A 21,760-nucleotide genomic window follows, 5' to 3' on the forward strand; every position below is an offset into this window, starting at 1 on the left:
CTGGAGAACCCCCATGGAAACAGCCCTGCACAGCCACTGTGCTCCAACAGGAATTCCACCCCACTCCCTGCCACTGGGGCCTGGGCAGGACTGCACTGCACTTGAATCCACAGGGACTGGGCAGAGCCACTCAGAATTAACCACTGTTTAATGTAACAATAAATTACATTTTTACAATCAAGAATTTACAAATACATCCAAAAGTTAATATCAAAATAGACACTTCAGAACTTTGCCAGTCAGCTCATCTCTGTACAAATACATACAAGAAGAGGTAGCATTAAAGGCCTTAGAAAATGGCTTTTGGAAAGTTTCATGGACTTGAAGCAGTTCTGGAAAGCAACCACCAGTGCAGCCAGAGAGGAATGTCACCTGGAGAGCAGGGGGGACCCAGGCCCACCTTCCAGAAGGATGTGGCAAGAGCAGGATAAGGAGTTTCCCTAAGAGCACTGCTAGCAGGTTTCCACTGTATGAAGATAAAGTGCCTGCTTAAACAAAGGAGACGTGCCCTTTTCCTCTGAAAAGGGGTATGGGACAATCACCTGTGTGAAGGCGGGGGGTCTGTTTTGTCTTTAAGGAAAAACAAGCATCAACCTGCTCTTCCACCCATTCTACATCGTCTCTGAAGCCTTCACTGCACAGGACACACGTGTTGTGTCTGTGGGTCAGTCCTTCATTCCCGGCCTTGCACTCAGCTACTTCCTACCCTTGGGTGACACAACAGATTCCTTTCTCTCACCTGGGACTGAACCAGCAAAACAAACAGAGGGGTTTTCCTATACAGCCATTAACAGCTCAGTTCCTCACAGGAACGCTGGATGCTCAGCAGCACAGCACAGCTGCTAAATCCCACACCAGCCCTGCTTCTCCTGGCTATCCATGGCCATCCAGCAGCACCCTCACTCAAGACAGAACATTCTAGTAGTGAATAGAATTCTCAGCAGAAATCCCAACATTTAATGTCCACATGAAACTGTGTTTTCCCTTCAACTCCAACTCAAACCAGCACCTTCGAGAAGAAAAGCCGGCAGGGTTTTGGCTCCTCCAGCACTTGCCTGCTCCCCTTGAGGAGGCGGAGCTCACGCGGCTGAGCCCGGGTCAGAGCCAGCCCCGGCTCTCGGCCTCCCTCTGCACGGACGCCTGGCACTGCTCCAGCGTCTGCTCCAGCTGTGCCAGCTGGCAGCAGCCCACTTCCAGCCTCTCCCTGGGAGACAGGAGAGAAAGGTTAGCAGGACACAGCAGAACAGGAATCTTTACCAATATTCCTTAAATTTTCAAGGACGTTTCCATTAAACTCAAGCAGCAGCACTGACGTTTGCACTACAGCTGCTAAATCAGAGGATTTCACATGAGTTCCTTACAACAGCCAACCCACAGCTGAACTCCTGTTCCCTTCTAGGGCAGGTAAAGTGGAACAATTGTCAGGAGACATCACTGACACCAACCTTCTGCAGAGATTTGGGACTCTGGAAGGTTCAGTTCAACCATCCTTCATACATTGACACATCCTTTACTCCACACTCAAAATAAGGATCTGGATACACCCCCTTACAACTTAGACCCTTTCAAAAAGAGTAATCTCGACCTGATCACATATAAACATGCCCTAACTTCGGTTTGCAAAAGATTCTTTCTCAAAACACCATTTAAAAGCTGCTCCTCAAAAAAGGAAGAAAACCCCAATCAGTGAGTTCCCCAAGCACAGCCTGAGGGCTGCCAGGGAAGTCTCCAAAGCACCTGTTTTACTCTGCTGAGCACAAATTTCCACATACAGTTTTCTTTATGACTGTATCAATACAGGTCTAGAATCATCAACTTGTGGGAGTGAAGCTTTAAAACTATTTTTTATTACTGATACAAATACTGAATGTCTTCCTCCCTGAATAACTTTGTCTCCTGATCTTGCAATCTGCACATTGAACTTCACAGAAGATTCAGGGACCTAGAATGAATCCAGGCAAAGGGAAGCTTTTTAGAGCAATTCACCCTCCAGCCTTTCACTCAGCTGATCCGGGCCAGTGACAGCTCATTCATATCTACACAACAGCAAAATCCAGTTACCTGTCCTTTATTAGCCAGCTCAGAATTATTAAAAATCCATGATGGCATTTTAGAAATCTCCCAGAGCCTGGATTCACAAACCGTCAGTGACACAAATTCATAAAGAAATGAGCCAGAAACCACTGGCAGAGGAAAGAGGGCTCAACACCTCACCTCCATCAGCTGAAATTCACCATGTAGGCACTGATGCCTCAAGTCCAATTTAATTCCTGTCCTGTTATGCTCTGTGTTAATCAGGCATTAAAATTAAAAAGGGAATTTAAAAAATCCCCCATTTATTTTCCCTACATTATTCCTACAAAGGGGGATTTTTACTGACCCAGATGATTCCTCTCATGGTACCTTGGTTAATACAGGTGAAAAAGCTGCCTCAAGCCCCCAGTGGGGTCAGTAACTGGCTCACCTGTAGGGCTCCTGTGAAACACATTCATACAGCTCCTCAGCACTGAATTTCAGGCTGTTATTGATCTAAAACAAAGAAGAAAGAATGAATATAGTCATTCATCAAGTATCACATGTCTTCTACAATTATACAGTAGGAATAGCAGATACAGCTCATGTATTCCCTAGCAGGCTCTCAAGTTGAGACAGTACATTTAAAAAGTCATCCTGTAATAAAATCTAGTATTACAAATTCCATCATCATTTTCTAACCACTTCTGCACAAATCTAAAAGACCTTCAATAATTCTTCTTCCCCTCTTAAGTCACCCTATAGTTTTATTTACATATACATATATATAGATATATGTGTGTGTATCTCAAATGAAGTAAGCTCTGACTTGCATCAATTCCAAAAATATATGTGAAGGCCCAAACCCCAAACATATTTCTCTGCACAGCAGAGCACTGCAAGCCTGAAATATGTAACATATTAAACAGAAATATTATACTGAAAACATTAATTTCAAGGCTTTTTACTCTCAACAGCAAGTCATTCACACCAAGTGAGCACTCAGCAAATCACATGAACATTTCAAATACCTGTTGAAATCCAACCAAAATCTATCTTTATATTCAACAACTAATAAATAAGAGTAAAGAATCAAAATTCTTAATGGAAATACAGTGATGAGACATTACGCCAGAGCTTGAAATAAAAGCTGTAAGTGAAGTGATCAAACACCAAAAAAAAGTCATACCTCATGTCTTCTGAGGAAGCTATAGAGGGTCCAAATATCTTGGAAACTGCTGGTTGGGATTAAAATTCTGAAAAAGAAAAGTTTGGGGATGCTTTAAAGCAAGTAGAAAAGGAGTCTATGAAAGAGTTAAAAAAATAAGTCAGAAATCTTCAAGGGAAAAAAAATTACTTGAACAAAAAGGAAATTATGAACTTTGAAGAATTTTCCCTTCCACTACTCTAACAGAATTAAAGAGGTTATTATTTCTGTGAGGACTTTTCTGGAGGCTTTTTCTAATTAAAAATTCCCTCCATGTTTTTGTGAGCCATTTCTGAATGAGGGAGGAGGGAGGAAACCCAGCACTAATTGAAAGCCCTTTGGTGCCCACCAGTGAGGCCCATGGGCTAAGACACAACATTCCCACCCCAGCTTTAACTCATTCCCTTCAGATTCCCACGTGCAGCCCAAATGCTGCAGCTCACTTTCCATTTTTGCTACTTCTAATAATCACCAATTCCCACCCAATCCAGCCAAGGGCCAATGGGATGTAGCAGCTGAAGAGAGGTGGCTTTCATGAAGCACCTTGATGGACACCCTTTTCCACAAGGCTCCAAACCCAATCCAGTAAAGAAGCTGTTTTTTAACAAAATTAATTATCCTCATCTATTCAGGCAGATACAATTCAGTTCCACCTCAGTGTAACTTCATTTGCATTTACCAGGAAAAGCAGAACCCTCTTAAATGCTGCAAAATGTACCTCAATATCATCACAAATTAAAACACAACTAACACCTTATATATATTAAGAAATACTGAGAAAATTCTGGATTTTTAAGTCTTACACAGTTAAATCATGATTAAGATAATGAGTGGACTTGGAAAAAGAAAATCTTTTGGGGAAAGCTCTATTTACTTTCCCATGGAAAAGTGCCCAAATTCTCTCCCTCCTCTTGCAAGCTGTAAGCTCCATTTATAAATGAATTAATTAGGAATTGAAAAAAAACAGGAAAGTAACAGAATAAGTTTTAAAATACCAGTTAAAGGACCCTGTGTTTGAAGCAGGCTGGAAGACCATGACACAGCACAGGATTTATTGTAGAGTCCACTCTAAAAGCAGAGCATGCACTGCTTTTTCTCATCATTTTTCATAGGAATTATCACCAAAAATTAGTCATGCATTCTTCCCTCCGCTTCCTAAGAAGCAGTACCCAAAATGTTTGCCTTAAACCTGCCAACTACGAGTCAGGAAGGGAACCAACTGGCTGCTCTGCCTAAAAACACCTCAGAACCTTCCCCGGGCACCTCAGCAACAATCGGCTTTGACAGCAGAAAACCCCGGCAGGGAGAAGCTGCCAGCAACCCTCCATGGAAATGCTGGGAATCCTGGCAGCTGCAACTGCACAGCAGCTCCCATTGCCCCCCACAGCAGCTCCCATTGCCCCCCACAGCAGCTCCCATTGCCCCCCACAGCAGCTCCCATTGCCCCCCACAGCAGCTCCCATTCTCCCTCCCCAGCAGCTCCCATTCCCCCTCCCCAGCAGCTCCAGGCTATCCAGCCCTGCCTATCACACCAGGCACCTGCAGCAGCAGCAGGAGCAGAGCATCCCAAGCCTGGGAGAGGCTGATTCCTCATGGAATCATTCCCTCCAGTCCAGGCAGAAACTGCCTGAGTGCTGCCATCAGCCTGGATGCACAAGGGGACACAACATAAAAGCTAAGGTGTTATGAATAATCTCACCCCAAGGCCATCACAAAATGCTGGTGCAAAATCTGTGCATCCCTGCTCTTCCTGCTGTGCCAAGGACACACATGGGTAAGTGATGGGGCTGCCAGTGAAAAACCTGGCCATGGGAGCTCTCCAGAGTAAGGATGGAGGGAACACACTCAAGCATATCCCTGCAAGATCTCAGGTGTATGGACAAACCCATTGTGCCTCCAGCTCTTTGGGGAAAAAAACCAAATTGTGTAATTAATCAGGCAAGTAACTTAATGTCAAATTCTGTACCTCATTTTATGGCCTTTGCTTGGATGATGCCAATGGTTTCTGGGTTTGTACTGTGGAATGAGAAGTCTGACATTTGGCTCCAACTTTTATAGCAGCTCTAAATAGAAGAGATTTGTTGTTTTGAGGAGAGAGCCCTCACTTCATACAGAGCCCTGGGAAGCTGCTGAGGGAAGAGCTGGCACCATAACTCCCCCCACAGATTCCCAACAGATCAGCACTCATGAAACAGCCTGGTGCTGTCTGCAGCTAGAGGGGCTGCAATACCAGCTCCAGTCTGGGAATATATTTTTCTGTACAAAACTGACACATGCCTGTCTGCAGAGCAGTGATTTCTCAGCATCACTGCTCCCTACTGCTTTCTATCACTTCATGTTCCTTTCATCACCTGTAGCCACCAGCCTGTGCTATGGAAAATGGACTTTTTAAGGGAAGGCATACACTGGGAAAGCTGGACCTGTCTGTAGGAGCATTGATTCTGCTTCCATTACTTCATTAAATCAAGTTGCCCTCGTTTCCATGGAAGTTTCTCAGTGATAAAACGTCTGTCTCAACTACAGAAGTACGTCTAGAGAACTGTCTCTAAATCAGTAATCCATGAAGCAAAGGGCTTTTACATCCAACTGTTCTAAGCAGCCATGTGAACCTCAGCACTACAACACCAACCACTGCTGCTCCTCTCTCCACACTGGTTCAAAAGCAGAGGGTGGAAATCCATGGAATCACTTGGCCTTTCCATCAGCACAGCCTTGCAGAACCACACTACAACACCCCCCATTCTGTACTTCAGCTTCAACCTAGGAACTCCAGTGTGGCTCCACAGAGTTTTCTGGAAATATTGAGCATGTGAGGTAAAGAAGGGAATGTCATAGAAAGACACAAGAAATGACTGTGGACATCTGCCACCAACTGGAGGTTAAATGCTGTCTTGGGGGCAGGAGGGGAAAAGGAGACAGTCACACTTGGTGATTTTATCTCAAGTGCTTCCCAAATCACTCCCAATGTTTCTTTATTTCCTGTCCTGTCACTCATCGGATGCCAAACACAAGGAGTAAGATACAATAATAAACAGAAATGGATAGGAAATAGATCAAAATGTGCACAGAGAAGACCTGTGAGAAAGCAAAGCCTATTTGGAAAGGACCAGAAATGAACTTACCAAGTAGAAGTGAAAAAGCCCAGCCCATAAGCCAAGTGGCAGTGAAAGCAGGCCAGCCTTCCAGGTGCTCCAAGACCCCATGAGGGCAGGAACAAGGGAGGTCTGGTGGGACTCTGTGCAATCCCCTGTGACACCCGGGGGAAGCTCTGCCCCTGGGCCTGTCCCACTCAGCTGTCCCTCTGTCACAGCTCAGACTGGCAGGGCTGGCACAGAGCATTACCAGTTAACAAACCCAGAGCTCCATCTAAAAGGCTGGCATCTGATGGCAGAAAAGGCAGCCTCACCATTAACAGCCCCTTTTAACCTCACTGCCTGAACATCAAGGAAGCCAAGGTGACGGGACATGGAAACCCCAAAGTTCCCTGGGGCTCAGTCCCAATTCCTCACTGTGCTGCACCAGGGGTGGGGTTACAGCCACCAGCACAGGCCAGGGCCTGCTTCCACAGCAGCCAGCTGGGAAATCCACCAAAGCCAAGCTCGTGCTTTCTGTCCCTGCAGAGATGTCTTGGCCATCAGCCCCTGCTGGCACCCCTGGCTCTACAGGCTCAAAGCACCATGGCTTCTACAAGCCCATGTTTGAAACCTTCCTGCTTTTCAGACTGCTCTAAAGGCACCATGGCATGAGCAGCTGCACAGCAGCACCTCTGCCCTGCCCCTTGGGGAGCACTGCCCACTTCCAGCCCTGTTTGAGCTTTGTTTCTTACAGCTGTCATTAAAATCAGCACAACAGAACATTCCAATTTGGGCCTGGCAGCAGAGAGGGCTGCAGGTAAGTTCAGTTCCAGGTTTCACCTAAATGCACAAAACCAAAAAGATGAAGCAAGTGGTGATTGGAATGTCTGATACTTCTTGAACATGGAGCTAATCTCCATTTTACTTCCAAAAAGAGACTGTGTGCAGAGATTACTGACAGAGCTCTTCATCTAGAGATTTTATTGGGACTTTATGGCAGAAATTATTAACTGACACAAGAGCCTAAGGGAATGAAGACAATTCTCTATTGAGACATCAAGGAGAAGAGACCTCAATTCCTCCACTGACCAGCTGAAAAAATAAAGAGGACACAGTTTCTCTGCATCTGAGGAATTCTGTACTAAAACTAGTAACACTGCAGAATTGTTTCTAAATTATTTCAATTCAGTGATCAGTTCTGATATAGTAACACTCTCCTGCACTACTGAAATCTTAAGAAATTACACTTTTAATTTACAAATGTTTACAGAGTCCTGGACTAAGCCACATTTTTCCAAACCACTGGGAGTGCAAGAGAAATTCAATTTAGATAAAATATTAGAAAAGGAACTCAGGCTCCTTATGCAGTCAGTAACAGACAAATATTTTACAGGTGACAGCATATTAGTATAAATATTTAGGAGGCCTGTAACTAAGTGTATATGCTATAATCTGTGAGTGATTTTCAAGCTGGCATATGAACAAAAGAATTCTTTTTTAGCCAAGAGATGAAAAGAAAAAAATCCAACTTGAAATAACTGCATCAATTCACCCGAGACTGAATTTTCTTTCTTTCCTATGAACAAGGATTTCTTATCTGAAAGAAACCTGGCAGGAGACATGAAGACAATGTCCAATTCCCTAGGGCTGCATATAGAAGCTTAGAATCACAAGTTCTATTCAGCTGAGGCAAACATCAGCTAATGAAAACCTCTATTTTATTTTAAAGGGTTAATTTAAGAGACCTTAAATAAGGTGCCCCAATTAACTGGTTCAAAATAATACCCAACCCAAACACAAATATAAACCAGCAGTGAGAACACTCACAAATCCTCAATCCAAAATTATTTAAAATCATGTCATGGTTTCACAATTTTACTGGGTGCTTAAATTTCAGAGGTTTCATAGCCTTTGGCCATTACCAATAGTAAAGGTATATAGTTAGAATATGCTAACTGTACTGATTATTCTTCATTTCAGAGCTGAAGGCCGTCATTGCTGGCATGCAGAATTGTGCAATACAAACACCACTCTGCTACCAGTGCTGTTAGAGGAAGAAATTAGGACAAAATAAAAAAAAATCTGCATAGTGTTACAGAAATTACCAGAACAGGGTAACATGCCAAAAGCTGTTACTGACACTTCTCCAATGAAATAGCTTTTTTTTTTTTTTCCTTTTCTGTACCTGTATTTGTCATTAACATGTTCTGGGCATCAAGCACCACTGGTGTAGTACTTTTTTATGATTAAGGGTACCATTACATTTATCTCAAAAAGCATTATCATGTTTTTCTAGTTGTTTTTAACAATCTGAAAATCTAAACTTTTAAACGTAATTTCCTGGTGAAACTCCCAAATTTTCACAAGATATTTTCTCTCTTCTTTGTTCTGGACAGCAGGGAAGAGAAGGTACCACAGAATCAGCTGTATTTTATCACTAAAAGCTGTGTTACCTCCAAATATTGAAGACGGAACTTTCTCACTATTTTTTCTCCAGTGCCTCCTTTTCTGCAATCATGCCATCAGATTAAGTCACTGAGAGGCATTTTTTCAAAAATCAAGAAAAATAAATATGCTGCAAGGTCATTTTAGAGCAAAATGAAAGTGAGGTGTCTCTGCCCATGGCAGGGGGTAGAAACAGATAAGCTTTAAGGTCCCTTCCAACCCCAACCATTCTGATTCTATGAAAACTTCTGAATTTTTGCTTTAATACTTTGTAATATTCATAAAACTTCACTGAGACATTAACCTGGCTCCTGGCTCTTTGGAAAAGCTCCTCAGAACTCTCCAAGTCCCTTAAATCCCTCCACTCAAGGCCAATGCAGCAAATGCTTGGTGCAAATTCTCCCCATTTCTTGCTCCACGATGCCACCTACTGCAAACCTGCACATCAGAGCAGGCATTTCCAAAATGTCCAGGAAAACTACTCCATTCCAACAATCAGCCTGTGTATTTTTATTTATTATTAGGAGCTTTTATTTTTACAGAGCTCTCCTACAAAGAAAACCAACAGTTTTCAATGAAACACCTCTGCAACACAAAAATAACCATTCTGAATATTCCATATTCCCATTTAATCTCATCCACCACATCTATAAACTGATACCACAGGATCTGTTGCAAAAACTTTAGCATCAGAATGAAGAGAGCAAAGTTTAGCAGCAACCTACTTTACTGAAACAATTTCCTTAGAGGGAAAAAAACCCACCACCAATAAATTGAATCCATCAGCACTCAGCCGCTCAAGCTCTCTTTTCTACCCATGTTTTTCTGCTTCTGATTTTACAGTATTTTGATCATTTACATTTGAAAGAGAAACTGTAATTCTTTGAATGGATCTATTATTTCACTGCCATGAAAAAAGGACTAAGCCAAGACAACACAGGAGGTTCCTTATTCTTCCTGAAACTTCCAATTTTTTGTGCTGTAAAAAAAAAACTGGAGGGATGGTGCTCCCCCCTCCCGCCAGAGGCCAGGGTTAGATGGACTATTGGGATGGAATCCTTCCCTGTGAGGGTGGGCAGGCCCTGGCACAGGGTGCCCAGAGAAGCTGTGGCTGCCCCTGGATCCCTGGCAGTGTCCAAGGCCAGGCTGGATGGGGTTGGAGCAGCCTGGGACAGTGGAAGGTGTCCCTGCCCATGGCAGGGGTGGGATTGGATGGGCTTTAAGGTCCCTCCCAACTCAAACCACTCTGAGATTCTGTGATTCTATGAAGACAGAGGGAATATTATCCTGCCTATAGAGAGAATACAGGTGACTGTTGTTTTTATGGCTGTCACGAAGAGCACTCAAACTGGGAACAGCAAAGCCCCAAAACTTTACATCCTTCACTCTACTGGAACTTTGCCCGCATCTGAGTGGGCCTCACATTTGAAACATAAATGCCCTGAATTATTCAAAGTTCCTGCCATCAAAACCAATGTATTAATCATAATCATTAACAGCTCCAGTTACACCTGAGCAGAGGTGACTTGCTGCTCAAACTGGAAAACAAATCCCAGGCATGGAAGGCAATTCCCTGCAAGAGATCTCCACGTCTGCAACACTTCCATGATCTTTTGCTACCAATGGTTCAAGGCAGCCTTGACAGCAGGATTTTTACTGCAAATCATGTCACCAAGCACACTAAAATAAAGAGTGGTTTGGTGCTGAAATATTTCAGACTTCTGTGACTTCAGGTGCCTGTCACACATTTTGTGCCCAGCTGCAGTGCTCACCTGCCAATGCCCGCACGGATGTCCTTCACTGCTGCCAAGAGCTTCTGCAGGCCCAAAAAAGCCTCCTCAAACGAGGCCTTGGCAGCCATGGTCACTGCACTGGGGTCCAGCTTCTGGAATAGCTCAATACTGAAATTCAAAAGAAATAAAGAAGAGACAGGAAAGCAGTTAATAAAAAAGCTCTGACATAACAATTTGCATGCTCCCAACTTTTGTGTGACAGGTTGTCCAATTTTTTTTGACCAATTTTTTTTTTTTTGGTTAATTTAGATTAATTATGGACAAAAAAAGCAGAGTTTCCAAAGTGTGCTTGTTTGAAATTTATCTAAGGTTATGTGTTAGTTCAGAGCCCCTTTAGCAAGTTGTACCTGTACAAATTCATGGTGTTCCAAACACCTTCCAGGACCGACCAGATTTCCTGGTGCCTGTTTTCCTGAGCCACATGAAAGCTGGGCTGTAGCTCTTTTTCCTCAGTGCTTTGCAGATTAGGCATCGTGGCTTCCATTTTTTCACACGCAGCATTTTCTGAAAGAACCATGATGTCTTCTGATAAATCCTGCTCACTGTCTGCCCTCACCTTATAAAACAGTTCAGCAAACAAATAATCAATGTATTTGGTTCCTAACTTCAGAAAACCAGAATCTACACACTACAGATTTTTTTAAAGCAATGCTCAAGAAATCAAGGCTGAACTCTTTGAGTCACCTTGGTTACAGTCTCTGCATCCAAAGCCTCTCTTGATAGTTTGGGCTGGAAGGGACCTTAAAGCCCATCCAGTGCCACCCCCTGCCATGGGCAGGGACACCTTCCACTAGCCCAGGGTGCTCCAAGCCCCATCCAGCCTGGCCTTGGGCACTGCCAGGGATCCAGGGGCAGCCACAGCTTCTCTGGGCACCCTGTGCCAGGGCCTGCCCACCCTGACAGGGAGGAATTTCCTTCCTGACAAGTTTTCAGACAGAGCCTGATTCTCGTGACAGCAGAACATCAGGTTCAGGGCTGACTGCATTGCACAGAGGTCCCAGCACACGTGACTCCTGACCTTTCTTTCCCTTTCATCCTTTTCCAAAGACACCAAGAACTCTTTACAGCTGTTCTGACCTATCTTCTTTCCCATAAATCCAAATATTTCATTAATGCTCATGACTCCAGTTTTTGTGTCATTACATACAGAACTGACAGTAACCATAAACCAAGATAGTTGGAATTTCCTCCACAGCAACTCAAGAGCTGAGCTGGGAGTGAAGACCAACTTCTGAGAACACAAAAGGGGCCAAGGACAACCACCACAAACCATGTGATACAAAGGAGTCCCTTCTTCAGCTACAAAGACAATGAAAGCTGAAATAACACACTTAAGATCAGCAGTATGGAACCCATGTCATAAGGAGAAACAGCAAGTTTAACCTCTAAGGCCCATCAGGTACAAATGCAATAGAAAACGAAGATAAAATAATGGTTTTCAGTCACCATTTCAATACTAACACATTTATTAGGGAAAAAATGTATCAGCAGATATTCACTGCATGAAAATAAAAGTTTAAGTCAAGGTCTCTTCATTTTGAAAACACCCCAGAAACATTTCCTAGAGTAATCAGTGGAAATGATGGGAAAAAATTAAGAAATCTAAGCCAGGTTTGGAGCACAGAACAACTTGAGGATGGGGTGAAGTGGATAAACACCAAAGCTGCCCTTACCCCCCCGAGGGTCTCACACAGTTTTGCCACTTCAGCATAAGCCTGGGGCAGGACACCGTTGTAGTCTGACCTGCAGCTGAAAGCATGGAGCAATTTTTTGGATTCCTGTAGTAGGATCTGCACTGTTGAGGAGTCAAATGGTTTATCTGATGTTTAGACATGAACGTAAGAAGGAGAAAAAAAAAAAAAAAGTAAGGATTTAACAGTCTTGTCAGGCAACTTTAATACTCAAATACCTAGATTAACAGAAGCATGTGAAAAGCCTAGGAAAATGGTTCAGAAGCAATCAGGTACAACAACCCCAGAGAAACATGCATGAGATTGCTCACTCCTTAACCAAGTCTTCCAAATTTATCCTGGGATCTTGCATGAGGATCAACTGGCATATCTAAAATAATTCTGCAGAACAGCAATATCCCAAAGAGGTAGAACCAAGAAATCATAGGATATCCTGAGTGGGTAGGGACCCACAGGGATCATGGAGTCCAACCCCTGGCCCTGCACAGACACCCCAACAACCCCACTCTGGATCCCTAGGAGCATTGTCCAAACACTCCTGGAGCTCTTGACAGCCTTGGGGCCGTGCCCACCACCCTCTTGTGGGGATTTTATTTTGGTTAACTAGTATTTAAAACAAACCTCTCTGCCCTCACATACCATATTAAATATCCTTTGCTCCTCCATATTTTTTTTGGTAAATGCAGATAATTTGGTCACACATAACATGGGGGCAAAGGAAGGAAAAGGATTATTTGGTTTTTAAAAATAATTTGGACTTTGGTGACCGTTAATACACACAGTCAGTTCCATAACTCAAACCGAACACGAAGGCTTTTTACAAGTTTACCATTAACTTTCTCAGGGCTTACCTGCATAAAGGTGTTTAGAAAGACATTCAATGGTTGAAAGTAAACTCCTTGGTACCACATAACCAAAAACAGCCATCCAGTGTTTTTTATAACATTTCAGCAGGTTTGCTAAGGTCCATGGTGGCTTCAGATAGAGGATCTGGAAGAGAGTATATTATAAATTCAAAGGCTAGTTTTCATTTAGACATATTCCTATACATCCCACAACTGCTCTGTTCTTCAAGAATGTGATGATTTGTGACTGCTGAAGGAGAAATTCAATAAGACCATGTCCAGAGTTAAACAAGTTTATCTATTAATAAAGATTTGATTCAGCAGCACCATGGGTTAAACAGTGATGCTCATTCAGAAGTAATGCACAATCAGTCTCATGATTTGTGGTTCCCCGTGCCTCAAAAACTCTAAATACTTTTGATTTATGTCAAAACTGATCTAATGAGTTACTTGTGCACAAAAGCCAACAGTAACAAGAACAAAAAGAACAACAGTAAATATGCCTTTGATTTTCCAGAACTGTTAGAGTAAAAATAAACACTGTGACTATTTACACATGAAGTAACATACGTGTATTGCAAAAAACTTGAGAATTCACTACTATCAAGTGAAACCAGTGTTTGAAGATATGTTTTAAGAAAATAACTAAGTGAATACAGAAGTGATTAAAAGCTTAGCAGCTAATCAGGGCAGCTTGGGAGACAACAGTCATCCCATGATTTTGGGGGATTTTTAAAGCCATAGAGGCTTATCTGCAATAAATTTAAAGTTTTAACAATGCCCCAGCAGCTATAAAATGGAATCTAAAATAAAGCATGGACAATTTGAAAGTGCCTTGCACATGGGTATTTATCTTCTGCAAACCATACTTTTTCAAGTGTGTTCAGAGGTTCTCATTAGTACCCTTGTCATTCTGTACCTGTACTGGAATCAATTTAGCTGTGAACAGTTTCACAGTGGGGAAGAACAGTTCTGGTGGGGAAGAAATGCCTGCAATAAATGCCCTGATATTATACAAAACATGATGGAATGATTTCTTGCAGGATGTACTTACAGTGCAGGGTTTTACTTGAGTAGAAAAGCTGAAACAGATTTTTAATGCCACTAATAAAAAGAATTCTGAAACTTCACACTGAGAAACCAGCAGCCCTGTTACTGTGTCATTAAAATTCTATTAAAATATTGCACGTGTTGCACACTAGTGGTCAAACAGGATAATCTTGCTATAAAACGAAATATTATAAGTGAACACTGAGCTGTTCCCTGTCAATGATATCAGGGACCTGGATGACTTGGGTTTGGCTTGGCACAGGTATTAAGAGCAATAAAATACCAAGGACATTCAAGCAAGATGATGTAAGAAACCACCTCCATCCACAGGTTTCCAAATGCAAGTTTCATTTCAGTCTCCAAAATACAAGACAAAGCTTCTCCTAAGTTCTTTTCAAGGTCTGGAAGCACATTTGGGAATTGTGCAGTAAAACCAGCTTCACCTCTTGTCTTCTCAAATTCTGTATCTGTCAAACCAATTACACAAAAGGTATTTATTGAAACTGAGTTTATATCTAATTCATGTTGATGGCACATGAAGAACTTGTCCCCATAAATAAAGACAGGCTGCACCTTGGTTTATAAAGCAGATGTGCTACACCTAATTAAGTTTCAAGTATTTCTAGTTATACCCACTTGTACTGTGTATTTTTAATTAAGAGCTACTAACCAAGAAGGTTTATTTCCCCAGAGTATTACTCATTAGTGATCTTACTCTACATTTCCTTTTTCCTTAAATAACTTAGATCATATACAGCCAGCAGCAAGCACAAGAGGATCACTTCTGATCTCTGAGCTGTAATTGTATCTTTGGAAAAATGAAAAAAACCTTCTTCATTCCCAAAAAGTTCAGGACTCCTTTTAAACTACTCTAAACACAGGAAATTAATGCAGTGGTTTTTTCTATAAAACAAAAATACATAATATTTGAATTTCCTAGAACTCTGAGACAAATGGTTTAATTAACATCTCAAACTTTCAGAAAACCCTTGAAAAAACTTTCCCCAAACAAAAAACATTCCTAAGGATTCAAAGCACAGGAAAACTGAAGGTATAGTAGTTAACTGTTCTTCTTCTACACCACTGATTTTTACAAACTCCATATCCAAACAAATCACCATATTCCACAGACTCACCCTGCTTTGGCTGCTGCAGCTCCTCAGAGTTCTGGGGCCTGTTTGCATTCACATTCTGCAGAGCAGTGACCAGATCAGCTTTGCAGAATGCCTTGACCTCACTCACAATGGCTTTATTACACAGATTTTTATCATCCCTAGAGAATAATTAATTGCTGTCAACAAAGGAATAAAAGCAGCACACTGTATTTGGAAAACTTATTTTGTGTACTTCATTATGTAGATGAAGTTCTCTTTCTCAAGCAATTAGAAGCAGTTCAAAAATTAAACCAGAAAATTAAGTAAAAATGAGAAACATACTGAGAAGTGTTTCAGAGTCTAGGTTTAAGAAAACAATAGCTGTAATTACTACAGCAGTGATTACAGCAGTGATGCTTAGTTGCTATGATCTCAGAAAGCAAACCAGGCAATAATTCTAAGACAGTACTATCTTATTTGATGGCTACAGTTGATTCTCCTTGTTGAGACCCTTTTTAACTATTCTGCTGGCCAAATCTTTATCCCAGATGCCACTCTGAGGTTCTGCTCCAACAGAACTACTTTAGAAATCCAGGACAAAGTTGCATCCCAGCACCTTCTCAAAAATTCCCATTGTTTATATTGGTAGAGGATAAAGGGATTTTTGGATGAAAGCCAGTTCTGAAGTCACCTCCTGGTTTTTGATCAGTGAAACCTAAAATCACGATCACTACCCTATGAATACTGTGACTGAAATGGCATTTTCAGAAGCCACCTGTGTCAGCTTGAACAATCCAAATGGTGCTCAGAGTTTTAACCCCACTCATTGAACAGTGCAGGAACTGGTTCTAGCCAAGACCAGAGCAAGTAAAGCCAAGGAGTATTAGTCCTTCAAGCTGGCTTCACCTGCTTGTATCAAATTCTGAATCAATACCCAGAGGTCAGCTGTTATCCTCACAAACAGGAACAGCAGCAAATCCATCTCCAGCTTCCCTCTTTCTAAGATTAACCCCTTCACTGCTTCTGCTCACATGGCTGGGAACAGAGATAAAGTCTCTAACGGGATCTCAATCTTTAATTCATATAGTTTTTTTCTATTTTGTAACTTCAGCAATATTTTTTATGAGAAACCAGAATAAAATCTGAGAAACCTATGCTTAAACAAGTTTTAAAATTGAATATTGAGTAAACTGAATTCTATTTCAGGCCTCAAGCTCAAGCTCATGAAGGTGATTCCATCTCCAATTGTAGCAGTTTGTAATATCCTTCTCCTCTAGCTTTTAAGAAGGTGATTGCCCTCCCAAGAGCTTACTTCAGAAAGTGCTCTTTCTTTAAGCCCTGATTTGCAAGCAGTGTGGCAGGAGAGCTAAAGGCAGCCAGGAACTCACGTGCACAGGACGACAAGAGCTTGTGGGAAGAGCTTCTGGTACTGCAGGCAGCACTGCAGGACGCGGTCGTCGTTGTTCTCGTTGCTCAGCCCATCTGCAAAGGCAGGGCAGACCCAGCTGAGGGATGTGGGCACAACTCAGCCTCACAAACACTCAGAGCACTCATGGTGCTCTTTGTACATTTAACATTCCCCACACAAGGACACAAGTGTAAGGTGAAAGTGAGAAACAACTGGTAAAACAACAGACAGTGGAGACATTCACATGCCACAGCCTTGGATACACTCTGAAGGCTGCTGTAAGAAATTAGCTCATTTTAATTAGCAAAAAGCAGAGTGAAGAAGTCCCCATTAAACTCAGAATTCTAAGGTTGCCACTAGGTGACGTGCAAGGATGAAGTACCCAGCACAAATGGATTGCACATGTATTACATATTTTTTGAGAAGCCAGCTGCATGGATTGCCCCCACAGTTTGGAATCCTGGCTCTTGAGACACTTGTAGATGAACTGCACTGCAGGGATAGCTTTGTCCCGAACATGCTGCAGCATTTTCCCCTTCTTCAAGTTGTCCAGCTCTTGTAGGACGACCCAGGGAATTATTAATGTAAGTCTGTCAACTCCTGGAAAGAAAAAAAACACCACAAATAAAAAAAGGTATTTGCAGGAGCGACACAAACTACTACAGAGAACTTTCAATTCAAGCATCATATTTATGCAAGTTCACACCTTTTTGCCAGTAGTTTTCATAATCCTTGCTTGAGAGAATCTAGCATTTGAAAAAGAGCTGAAAAAGGCTGACTTCCCTCTTTTAATCTAACCTCAATCTGGCACTACACTGATTACATAGAAAAGTGACAGTACCAGAAAAACAAAAGGGAGACACAATTTTAATCAGCAGAATACTTTGACAACATTAATAACACATATTTGCACCAGTTATCTTGGCACACACCCACTGTAAGATGTTGCAGCAAGGTGAAACAGCAGCTGGAATACCAGGCTGCACACACCCAAGTGACTACAGCATCACTGTGCCAAAACAAGCAGCAAAAAAAAAAGCAGCAAGGGCTTGTGTTCTTTGCCAACCAGCACTCCTAAGCCAGGAACAGAAAGTGTGGCTATTGGACCATGGTTTTATTTGTAGGTAAGTATGGCCTGAACTTTAAAGCTTTTATGTGAAATACAGGGGTAAATCAAAAGTTTAACAACTGTTCTGTTGGTCTCCCCATGACAAATACTTCAACTGTTTTCTTTCTCATTCACATTACGAGAACAGAATTTTGAAAAAAATGCATTAATAACCACCTGCTTTACCATAAATAGGCTGGGAATCAGCAGCCTTCTCAACAAAGTGGGTCTGGTGCAGGACCAGACACTGGGAGTTGCAGTATTCTAAAAAGGCATCTCAGTTTATGTAAGACAGCAGCATTCCTAACCTGGGAGGAGAAATACAGCCTGACACACTCCTGAAAATCTCTCAGGCCCTAAGGAAAGGTATTTTCCAGGTGGCTAGGATAAGTGTATTCAATAGCTGAAAACATCAAAGCACCCTAGGCATTCTGACTGTTTCCAGATGTGCCTACCAAGAACTGACAGGCACAATCCTAATCCTGCAGATATTAAATAACCAACAGCTTCCCAGCAGATTAGAGGCAAATATTAAAGCCAGGGTCTGCATTCTGAATTCCTGAGAAATTACTCAGGAATTTCTGCCACCTTTATCAAGACAGAAACAAAGCACTGACTGACTGCTCAAAGCTTTTTACATTGTTTTATATTTCTAGAAAAAGAAATGCTAGAAGTAGACTAGAAAACAGAGTTATCACCAGTAAGGGGTTGAATGCTTAAATTATGTTCTTAGAAAGTGCTAAGGCTTATTTACTGCTAAGAATTCAAGCATATTCCTGGGAGTATCTGCCATGATTCTCTGCAGGTACATGGGCTGTAAGCACAGTAGGTTCTGCTTCCACAAGTGAGGTTTCCCTAAGATGCAGCTTGTCTGGGTTCACAGAACCAGGCTCTCAAGTGTGTGCCTTCTGCCTCTGCATGAAACCTGCTGCCTTTTTAAGGAGCCCAGGGCTTGGTTTCCTTCAGGTAGCCTGAAGCTCTTACAGCATCTGTTTTTCTTACAATATCTTACTCATCAGAACATATTTGCATACCTGGTATGTCCTCAGATTTCAAGGATCTCACAAACTCAAGGTGACTAATCATTATATTTGTGTCAATCACCACTAGGATGTTCAGACCAGAACTAAAGGCCCCTAGGGGAAAAGAGGAGAAAAAAGAGAAACCAGCAGAAAGAATCAGTTGTGTGCTCCCTACTCAGACCATCAATAACTGTAATCACTTGTTGCAACTAGAGAGCAAAGCAGATCCAATCATGACATACCAGCAGAAATATTTAAATCCTGTTCTGGAAGATCTATCTCCATGCTTGTAAGTTCTCCACAGGTCTGTACTACAGACAGGGCCATCCTCTTCTCCACACGAGCAACGTGCAAGTCTTCCACGATCTGCATCTACAGTGAGAAAATGGGCATGTGTATAATCCAATGGAAGGAATCACTTCATAATTATTCCCCAAAAAGACATTTTTGCATTAAAGCTGTTAAAATTGCCTCAAAATGTCTGAAAAATTTTAAGTCAGTACAGGAAATGTAAATCCATGAGAACTTCTACATATTCTCCAGTAAAGACATCCAAAATATGGCCTAGAAAGATTTATGACCTTTCTACATGGTATTCAAAAACTTTGCTGTATTTTTTTTTGCTAAACAAACTGCAAGTTTCCTAACAGGCACTTCTTAAAAAATATGTCTCTCTTCCAACTAAAAAGTTAGAGGATGAAAAATGAGATAGCTGGAGCATGTGAGCAACTATGAAGGCCCTTTTGTTGCATATGGTAACAAAAAGACACTCTTTATCTCAGAAAGTTCCTGATTAGCAGCACTTCAGCAAGTTTGCTTAGTTTTTAAAATAAATGCTCCACATTTGAGTGTAGATCATGAGTCAACAATGCCAAATACTACGAAAGGTCATGGAACTGTCCAGTTACACAACCTTGGTGCCCTTGGTCTTTAAGACAACACAGAAGTGTTAAATGAAAGCATTACCAACCTCCTGGTCTGTTTCTGTGTTCTGACTGTCTTGAAGGGGTGGAAAGTCTTCAGAGTTCTGTAGGGAGAATTAAAAACACCACAAACACACATCCTACCAATATCACAAAATATCAAGGAATACTGAGGTAAAAGGGATCCCCATGTCAGGAGTTTTGGAATACAGCCCTACCGTGTTAAACAAGTCCCTCACTCACCTTTGGGACAGGCACAGGCTTTCTGACCTCACCTCCCTGGTAGGAGTCAGATGTGCAGGGATCCTCAACATTCTAGAAACAAGCAGGACACGTGTCTTAGAGGGCTTTTTAGAGAACACTGGGTACTCCCAAGTGAACATAAACTACAGTTATTAGCATCTACAGTATCATTTTAATAGGGCTTAGATGCATGGCTTTCTTTTAAATAAGTAACAGTGGATTACACAGCAAATTCCATCTGAACATTAACCCCCCCCACCTTTTCTTTTACACTGAAGGTGCTTGACCAGGCTGCCCAGAGAGGTTGTGGAGTCTCTATCCTTTGCCCTGGGCAATGAGCTCTGGCTGACCCTGCTGGAGCAAGGGGGCTGGACTGGATGACCTCCAGAGGTACCTTCCAACCTCAATGACTCCCCAGCTCTGCCTGTAATACCTCCTAGCATACACACAAAATGCTCACACTACCCTAACATAAACTGGAATCTCCAAAGATGCTGAGTATTTTCTCCAGAACAACAGCAAAAAAAACCCCATGCTCAAGATCCAGCTTGTGTTTGGCTCTGCACCACAACCTGAGCTTAGAAACAAACCTGTCACAGATAAAAGGGAAATTCTGCAGCACACATACCAATTTAATTCCACATCCACCCCAAGCTCTCCTGGCATCACTGCACTAGCAATGCTCTGTCTGGCAGCAAGTTCTCATTGCTTCAGTTTATTCATTCAAAAAAATGAAATAACTGTATCAGCTCAAAACAAAAAATCAGCTGATTTATACCTAAACTGAAGTATTCCACACCCCCAGCAGCAAAGCAAAGCCATGGAAGCATCTGTGCAGACACAGTCCCAAGACCTTTACTCTTCTGGTCTGTTTAACATTTAGCTGAGGAACATGGAAACAAGGTTTACATTAGGATCAGAAAAATCCACCTAGTTAGCTATGAAACCTGGCTGGATTCTGTAAGAAGACAGTCTGCTCATATAAATCTGCCATTAAGTTCTCAATACCTGCTTGAAACACAATGCTGTGGCTTCCAAGTCTCCTTCTTTAGCTCCTGAGTGCTCAGGAGCTTTAGGAGAACGAGTGCCGTGTTTCTTGCGCTTCCGAGATTCCCATCGTGGTGGAGCTTCGGATGAGGAGTGTGATGATCTGTGTTTACTCATGTACCTCTTTTTCTCAGCAAAGTCCTTATATTCCTCTTCCTCCTCTTCTTCCCAGAAGCTAGATAATGCACTTGGCTCCTTACTGGCAGGTCTATCACCATGCCCAGTCCCTGCAGAGCTGTCAGGCAGCTTTTTGGGAATTCTGACATCTTCACTCCGCTTTTTTGAGCCCTCTGCATTTTTATGTGGTACCTCATACACGGAGGACTTAAACTTTTCTATCATAGCTTGTTCTGCTTTTAGCTTGAGTTTACAGAGTTCAGCTTTCTCTCTCTTTTTCTTCAGTGCCTTGTCCCTCTGAAGTTCAAAGCTGTGCCAGAGCCTTTTTCCTTCTAGTCCATCAAAACGATGCCTTTCCTTGCTGGTAGTTACCACATCAGGAGTGCGGGTGGTTTTGCCATGTTTGATTTCTTTGGCTTTAAACTGGATCACAATTTTCTTCTGCTTTTCAGTTTGAATTGAAGAACCATCCGGGCTTTTGCTTCTCTTTGGAGATTTTTCCTGGGATCTTCCATCCGCATCATGGAAAGCACGAGAACTTCGGTGTCGCTTCTTCTCATGCCCATGTTTCTCTGGTTTGGATCTATAGAAACATGATCAAAAAAGTAATGTAATTTAGCTCAGTTAATGGAAAAGAGCAACAAAAAGGGCACCTGCATTTGAGACAGAACTAAGCATTT

The 21,760-nt window shown here is 42.1% G+C and overlaps 1 protein-coding gene across 1 annotated transcript in view; it reads right to left on the reverse strand.

The window, feature by feature from the left end:
- Positions 1–130: 130 nt before the first annotated feature.
- SWT1 (SWT1 RNA endoribonuclease homolog) overlaps positions 131–21,760 on the reverse strand; it is a 25,437-nt gene continuing 3,807 nt past the window's right edge. The window contains 16 exon segments of the mRNA XM_053984591.1: positions 131–1,204; positions 2,465–2,529; positions 3,203–3,269; positions 10,512–10,640; positions 10,880–11,088; positions 12,206–12,351; positions 13,075–13,213; positions 14,437–14,585; positions 15,255–15,391; positions 16,601–16,694; positions 17,032–17,220; positions 18,763–18,864; positions 18,993–19,122; positions 19,721–19,777; positions 19,917–19,988; positions 20,925–21,663. Of these exon segments, the coding sequence (XP_053840566.1) occupies positions 1,099–1,204; positions 2,465–2,529; positions 3,203–3,269; positions 10,512–10,640; positions 10,880–11,088; positions 12,206–12,351; positions 13,075–13,213; positions 14,437–14,585; positions 15,255–15,391; positions 16,601–16,694; positions 17,032–17,220; positions 18,763–18,864; positions 18,993–19,122; positions 19,721–19,777; positions 19,917–19,988; positions 20,925–21,663 (2,530 nt within the window). The 3' untranslated portion in view covers positions 131–1,098.

Source organism: Vidua macroura, chromosome 9, assembly GCF_024509145.1.
Source record: "Vidua macroura isolate BioBank_ID:100142 chromosome 9, ASM2450914v1, whole genome shotgun sequence".
Classification (NCBI taxonomy): domain Eukaryota; kingdom Metazoa; phylum Chordata; class Aves; order Passeriformes; family Viduidae; genus Vidua; species Vidua macroura.